Source organism: Vigna angularis, chromosome 4 (genome assembly GCF_016808095.1).
Source record: "Vigna angularis cultivar LongXiaoDou No.4 chromosome 4, ASM1680809v1, whole genome shotgun sequence".
NCBI lineage: Eukaryota > Viridiplantae > Streptophyta > Magnoliopsida > Fabales > Fabaceae > Vigna > Vigna angularis.
The window spans coordinates 23,235,076-23,243,357 of record NC_068973.1 but is presented as its reverse complement, the minus strand read 5'-3'; the positions used below and the strand labels follow the sequence as shown (position 1 = coordinate 23,243,357).

The 8,282-nt window shown below is 35.8% G+C and overlaps 1 protein-coding gene across 1 annotated transcript; it reads left to right on the top strand.

Annotated features, from left to right (window-relative positions):
- The first annotated feature begins 3,248 nt into the window (after positions 1–3,248).
- LOC128196235 (uncharacterized) lies at positions 3,249–4,256 on the top strand. Its single transcript, XM_052876473.1, has one exon. It carries the CDS (start codon positions 3,249–3,251, stop codon positions 4,254–4,256), a length of 1,008 nt encoding a protein of 335 aa, XP_052732433.1.
- Positions 4,257–8,282: the final 4,026 nt, after the last annotated feature.

Below are 8,282 nucleotides of genomic sequence, written 5' to 3'. Positions count from 1 at the left end.
GGACCTTGACGTCCTAGAGGGAGTATTTTTTGACAAAAGTGACACAAATTCAGACTTCTCGAACTCTCTGGAGGTAGAAGTGGATGCGAAAGCTCTCCTCCTCCGTTTTTAGGGTTTGTCTTTCATTCTCATTCCATTGCTCATCTAGTTTCTCCATGACAAGGGGGAATTAAATTCAATTTGTTGTTGGGGGATGATGTAACCTTGTGAACTCTCATGTATTTGAATTGGTTTTAACTGATATATGCTTCTTTCATCCATTGTTAGGGATTTTCTCCTTTGCTCTATGCTTGTTATGTTTTGATCATTCATGGCATGATTTTATGGTCTTCTTTGTTATTGGGAAATACCAAGAAACCACGATCTGGGGAATTTCTCCCAAAAGCAATATTGCCTAGGGATGGGGATAGGAGGTTTGGTCTAGACAATAGTAGAAGAAAAAGGAGGAACAAGACGTCCAGAGAACTTTTCCCTTCTCTTGAGACTCTTTTACATCCATCACCTCAAATATCTGATCAGGAAATAGAAGATATGGCTGAAGAGCATAATGCTAGACGTACCCTGGCAGATTATGCAACAGTCATTGATCCTCATCATTTTAATAGCATTCCAAGATAGATTCATCATCGGTTATTCACAGATAATTGTTCAATTGATTATTATTTAAGTTTCAAATTAATTAAAGTACATTCTTAATTAATTTAAGGGCGATCATGCATTTAACCAAAGTAAATTCTCAATCAAATGTAAAACCTTTCTAGATTATTCACAATGAATTCAACCAAAGTACATTTTCAATCAAATCCTATTGTGTTTAATCATGTCTAGTATTAAATCTCTTAACCATATTAAAAGCTAGTCAATCAAAGTAAATTCTCAATTGATTATAGTTGAAATTATTACTAATCAATCAAAGTACATTCTCAATTGATAGTAAAAACCATTTAATCATATGAAAGTTGCTAAATTAAATCAAAGTAGATTCTCAATTAAACCTAGAAACCCTAGAACTCATATAATCAATATGCATGTAGATTCAAACACATTACGATGCAAAAATCTTTGCTTTTAATTTAATAAAGAGATGAAAGACATAGAGAAAGAACAACTTAAATCAATAATCAAAATAAACAATTGCATTATCTCAATCTAACCTCAGAATCCATAATGGAATTACAGCAGAATAGCCCTAGATGCTTAGCTCTCCATGAATGGAGTTGAATACAAGATGAAATAAGAGAGAGAGAAGTTGTCAATGAATGAATGAAGTGAAGTCCCTCTTCTGTCTCCGATGGGTTTCTTTATGTAGGGCTTGATTGGGCTTGGACTCTGAATATTCAGTTGACAGAATCTTTTATCGTATATCTTCCAAATAACTAGAAGATTTAGATAATTATAACATTATTTGGAAGATATTTTCTGTTGATTATCCCATATTAAATTAATTCAACAACTGTATTTTATCTTTTAGCTTTTCTGAATTTCCAAAATTACACATAAGCCCTGAAATTTCCTCTATCTGTACTTTAGCCCCAACTGAATTTCCCAAAATTGCAACAGAACCCCTTAATTGACCAAACTTTGACTGTTTGACCAGCTTTGATTGATATGGTCATGGCCAATGGAAGCTTGCCACGTGGCATGATCTGTTGAAGTTTGGCTTAGGAGGGGTATGGGTAGGGAAATTTAGGAGGTGTATATAGAATAGGGTTAATGTTTCGCTTAGTATTGGGCCTAGTTAAGAGAAGAGGGGTGTATGTAGGGAAATTGGGAGGTGCAAGGGTAAAAGTTGTCTGTTTGGCCCATCTGTACATTATTTTCCAAATAAAACCTAATTTTGGGCCTTGAATTGCCATTTGGACCAATATAAGTTATAATTTCAGCTGCACAAATAAACGTAAGAACATCCAATAATATTTTATGCCCTAAAACTCACTTTTTACGTCTCTTCAATTCCTAAACACAATCAATCCAATCGTCACAAATCTTCTTTAAATCAACCATTTAAGCACAAATATCTGATCAAAAATTTAAATTTTAAAGCATAAATGTGGGTATAAATATGCACTCATCATGACCACATTCAATGAGATATGCAATATTGTGAAGATCAATGGTGTGCCAGATGAAGCTATTAGATTGAGCTTGTTTCCTTTCTCATTGGGAGGCAATGCTAAGATGTGGTTGAATTCTTTTCCAGGGAATAGTTTTACTAAGTGGGAAGCAGTGGTTGCAATGTTTCTGAAAAAATATTTCCCACAATCAAAGGTGAAAAAAGGGAAGCAGGAATTTCTTCTTTCAGGCAGGGCATGGATGAAACATTAGGTCAAGCATGGGACCGATTTAGAGGCTTGTTGAGAAAGACGACCACACATGGCTTTGATGAACCTACAATAGTAATTCTATTCCTTGGAGGTCTAAGCTCATAGACTAAATTGATGCTAAATGCCTCAACTAGAGGTAATATCAAGTGCAAGACTCCAGAGGAAGCTTATGATTAATTGAAAATATGGCTACCAATGATAATGAGATGCATAGTGAAAGAACTCAGCTTCCATAGAAAGAAGTTCTACAATTACAATCTGAAGATGCTTTGTTGGCACAAAATAAGATTATGACTCAACAACTGGAAACTTTGATGAAGAAAATCTCTCAATTGCCAAAGGAGTTGCAGAATGTGTCTCAAGTTCAACAACAACTTTGTGAGTTGTGTGGTGGAGATCATATTAATGGTCAATGTGCTATGCCGGATGTTACTGAAGAGGAATTCAATTTTATGGGTCAAGGGCAAGCTAGGCAATTCAATAGACCACAACAACAATGGCAACAACAACCTTCCTTATCTGACAAAATGGAAAAACTAGATGATACACTTCAATAGCTTATGCAAGTATTTAACGCCAATCACAAAAGCACTGAAGCTACAATTAGAAGGTTGGAGACACAAGTTAGTCAATTAGTTAAGAAGATGGGAGATTTTGGGGTTAATATTGATGCTACCCCTAGGGAGGAGTGTAAAGTCACTATCACTAGAAGTGGCAAGGCGTTAGACGAGAGAAAAATAAAGAGAAAAGAAAAAGAGAGGTTGAGTGAAAAAGAAAAAAAATAAGAGAGAAGAAAAGGAGAAAGATGATGGGAGAGAAAAAGAAGAAGAGGATGAGAAGAAAAAGAAAAAAATATTTGAAAAACCCATTCCTTATCCAAAGAATTATTCTAGGAAGGAGAAAAAAAAACAGTTTGTGCGTTTTATGGAAATTTTCAAGAAATTGGAGATTAACATACCCTTCTCTGAGGCACTGCAACAAATGTGTTCATATGCTAAATTTTTGAAGGAAATTCTCACAAAGAAGAGGAAATACATTGAAGAAGAATCTATTGAAGTGCAAGGGAACTATAGTGCTATCATACAGAAAATCTTACCTCCTAAGTTTAAAGATCCAGGAAGCTTCACCATTCCATGCACTATAAGGAAGTTAGCTGTTGGAAAGGCTTTGATTGATATGAGAGCCAACATCAACTTAATGTCGCTCTCTATGTTTGAAAAGATTGAAGGTTTGGAACTCAAGCCTACTCGGATGACTCTCCAATTAACGGATAGATCTCTTAAATACCCTTATGGGGTGGTTGAAGATGTGTTTGTCAAAGAAAATAGTGATGTGCCTCTCATTCTTGGGAGACCCTTTATGAAAATGGCTAGAGTCTTAATTGATGTGGAGAATGACAAACTCAAGGTGAGAGTACAAAATGAAGAAGTGAATTTTGATGTGTTTGAAGCCATGTCTCATTCAAAAGATGATAAGTCATGTTTTCATCTTGACGCATTAGATGAGGTATGTATGATTCAGGAGAGGATGTTACGCTGTTCTTCACCTTTGGAGAAAACGCTCATTGATGCATGTGAAGATTTGAATGAGGAAGAAGAGGAATTGATTGATGAGTGCTTGACTGACTTAGATGCATTAAAAGAAATCCCTTTTCATGAGGCGAAAATTGAAGAGATTAATACCAAGGAAAAAGTCAAGGAAATTAAAATGGAACTGAAGATGTTACCTCCACATTTAAAGTATGTTTTCTTAGAAGAAGGTGGGAATAAACCAGTGATCATCAGTAATTCTTTATCCTCCAATGAAGAAGAAAAGTTGGTGGAAGTACTAAAAGCCAACAAAGGAGCTATTGGATGGTCAATTTCTAATCTCAAAGGCATAAGCCCAACTTATTGCATGCACAAAATATTCATGGAAGATAGTATAAACTAGTTGCCCAACCACAAAGAAGACTGAATCCTGTGATGAAAGAAGAGGTAAGAAAAGAAGTGCACAAGCTTTTGGAGGCTAGTATTATATACCTTATTTTTGATAGTGCATGGGTAAGCCTAGTGCAAGTGGTGCCAAAGAAAGGTGGGATAACAGTTATATAAAATGAAAAGAATGAGCTCATACCTACTAGGACGGTAACTGGGTGGAGGATGTGCATTGATTATAGAAAGTTGAATAAGGCTAAAAGCAAGGATCACTTTCCTCTTCCTTTCATGGATCAAATGTTGGAGAGATTGGTTGAACAAGCTTTTTATTGTTTTCTGGATGGTTACTCAGGGTATAATCAAATTGTGGTAGATCCAAAAGACCAGGAAAAGTGTTAACACTTCGACAAGTGTACCGAATCGTATCAAGTAACAATAAATGATAAGACAAAGTATCGTTTCCCAAGAGACTCACAACACTAAACATGTGAACACCAAAGCATGTGTGCATCTTGACTAAATTCTCTGTGGTATGCTGATTTGAGTAATTACTTATCTTGAAAGAAAGAGTTTTGAATGTGGTGAACCATTGTATGGATTGGTGGAAGACTGAGTTACATCTTGTTTGCTTGAGGACAAGCAAAGTTCTAAGTTTGGGGTTGTGATAACAGTAGAAAAACTGTTATTTTTATACTTAATTTTGACATCAAAAACAACCTTTATGACTTAGAAACTAGCTTGGAATCATGCTTTTGCTTATGTTTTGAAAATAAGGGAGTTGGATGGGTTTTATGCTTGGTTTTCCTTGTTTTTGCAGGAATTGAGATAAATTAGATGAAAGAAGTTGAAGTAGTAAGGAGCTGCACTCAAGAAAGGAAGTGAAAGTGCTTAAAAGAAGAGTCGTAGTCACCGCTGAGCGCAATTCTACCGCTGAGCGGCATTCTGAAGTCCCGCATTCACCGTTGAGGGCCAAAACTGCAGCTGAGCGTCAATTCTGAAGACCCGCACTTACCGTTGAGCGGAAAAAGTGCCGCTGAGCGCCATTAATTTGGGCTTGGGCCTATTTTCTGTAATCTTTAGGAAACTATATAAGGTTTTAGCCGAATTAGGGTTAGTATCTTTGGACAGAGGCGAAATTACACTTTCTTCACCGCTTGGAGGAGGATTTTGGATGCTCAAGCTCTATTCTTCAACTTCTAGGGTTCTATCTTTCATTCTTTCATTGTTTTTCATCTAGTTTCACCATGTCTATGGTGAACTAAACCTTCATTGTATTTGGGGAACCGATGTAATCCTTTGAAACTCTCATTTATTGAATTGGTTCTATATTTTATATGCTTTCTTTCATTAATTGTTAGGGTTTTTCTTCTATACTCTATGCATGCTTTGTTTAACTCATTCAATTGCATGATCATTGATGTTATTTGTATGGACACATATAAGTAAATCTAGAACTGAAGAAATTCTCCCAAGAGCAATATTGCCTAGACATAGGGATAGGAGGACTGGTTGCCTTTAAGTTTCTGTGCGAATGTAATGCATGAATAATTGCCTAGACATAAATTTTTGTTGTTGTTTATTTGAGTGGATTTGGAGGTAAATGAGAGTGGATTTGAGAGTAAATTTTTTTAATCTGTCACATCAATGAAATCCTACACTAATTCTCACAAACGTTGCTTCCAAATTCACTCTCACTTACCTCCAAATTTACTCAAATAAACAACAAAAAAATGTATCTCCAAATCCTTTCAAATCCACTCAATCACTCTCCCAAAATCCATTCGGATTAGGGAGAAAATAGGGGTTACTCGGTGAAAGAAAAAGGAGGGAGTAAAGAGTTCTGGGGTCTCAGGTTGTTGGGTGAGAAAAGAAGCTGTGAAGATGAAAGAATGTTTTAATTAGTCTATGGAGTAGATGAGAGAATGAGGGATTTTGATAAAAGGGAATGGGGCTTTGTTGGTGTTGCTTGGGAGTTACGTTGTGAAGCTTAAGTGAAGAGAAGGAGAAGTTAATTTAGAAGTTTGGGTGGTACGGATAGAGTGGAGTTCTCTGCATGGGTTTTCTACGTTGTTGTGTGGATGAGTGTGAGAGAGAGTTTCACGTGATTGGAGGGCACAAGAGGAACTAATGGGAGAGGGCATTCTTGTGGTTAGAGAGGAAGGGATGTGGTAGCAGCGCATGCAGAAGGGAGTAAACCTTCTCAGTTTGGCTGGGAAGATAGTAAATGATGGTTAAAATGGGTTGAGTGAATAAGAGAAGGATTGTGTAGAAGAAGTTTTGGGTGAAGATGTGTGATGGTGCAGGTTCAATAAGAGGGAAAAGAAAAGGTGAGAGTGTTAGTGTTGTAAGAAATATTTACGAGAGCATAAATAAATGGAGTGGTGAGAGAAATTCTAATGTAGTGAAAGTAGAGAAGGGATGGGTAGTCTTGGATGTAAGCTTAGAAGGGAGGAAGAATAAAGATGTGAGAGAGAAGTTAGAGGAGGCTTTATGTGATGGTCATAGGAAAGATAAGGGAACACAGAGATGATATGGGAATATTGGGGATGAATTGGGGATGAGTGGGTGTTGGTGGTGGTTACGTGAATTGGAGTGCTTCCTTCTTTATGTGAGAGTTAGGTGGTTGGAATGAGTTGAAGTGCGTAAGGGAGTGGTGTGAATAAGAATGACTTATTGGAGGGTTTTGGGAAGAAGGGTTACGGAGTAATGAGTACGGCGAGGAATAAGGGATCGAGTAGGATACTTGATTTTTATATAGGAAAAGAAAGCAAAGAGTAAGATTGGAAGTGGTAAGCAGATGTAAGCGTGAGTCTTAAATTGGTGAAAGGAGAAGTATTGAATGGTTGTGAGGGTTTACGTGAAGAGTTGTGAAGGTTTTTGTATGGGAATGAATTCACGTCCAGGGGTTGTTGTGAGAGGGAAAAGTGAATTGCTTTGAGTGGATAAATGGAGCGGGTCCCGCGTGAGTTGAGTGAATATGTTATTTATAAGATGCTGGGGGTGGAATAAAGAAAAGCGGTTTTCAGTTGAGTAGGGGTAGGAGGGAAGTAATATTAGGCTTTCATTAAAAAGGAGCATGGGGGAGAGAAATGGGGTAGGATGTGAAATCTTGGGTTGCAGGAGATAGATGTGTTTTAGGGTATGATGCCTAGTATTTAAGTGCATAAAGAAATGAAAAAGGGAGAAGTAACAAGGATGGGGTTGCATGACCGTGAGGGAGAGAGAAGGGGGAATAGGTTAAATTCAAGAGCGTTGAATAGTGTGGGTCCCACGATGGTTGGTTAAGGGTGGTCCTTCACTTTAGATGAAGAAAGTGATATTTTTTCATTGTTGCATAGAAGGAACTTTTGTTCCTTTGGAGTTTGTAGTTTTATCCTTTTAGGATTTAGATGCATGAAGGAAATACGTTCCAGGGGCTCTTTTATTTGCATAAATATATATTTATGTTGATGTGGGTTTCACTTAAACTTTGTTGTTTTTGTAGGGATTTGGGAGAGATGATTTGGGGAGATGATTTGAATGAATTTGAGTAGATATGAGTGTAATTTATGTGTTGTTTTTTTAGTAGATTTGTGGGTAATTGAGAGTGGATTTGGAAGTAAAGTTTGTAAGAATTAGTATAAGATTTGATTGATGTGACAGATTTTAAAAATTAGTTTAATTGATAGAAATTAAAGATTACTAAAATGCTCCTAGTTATTAAAGTAATATAAAATGTTATTTATTAATGTTATATTTAATTGCAAAAATGTTTATAAAAGACAAAAATTATAAATAATGTTTAAAATTAATTTTTAAAAATTATAAAAATTATAATGTAGTAAAATGAATTTATTTTTAAATGTAGTATTTGTTTGTAATATAATTTACTATCAAATAATATAAATGTATTTATTAGGGAAGTGAGATTGATTAATTTTAAACAAACAAATAATTAAACGAAGTTATAATATTACATGACCTAAAAAAAAGTGGCAACATTTAAACATACAAATATATTTGTAATAGTTCATGATGACCTTGCTTTAGTAAGGTATCGTTG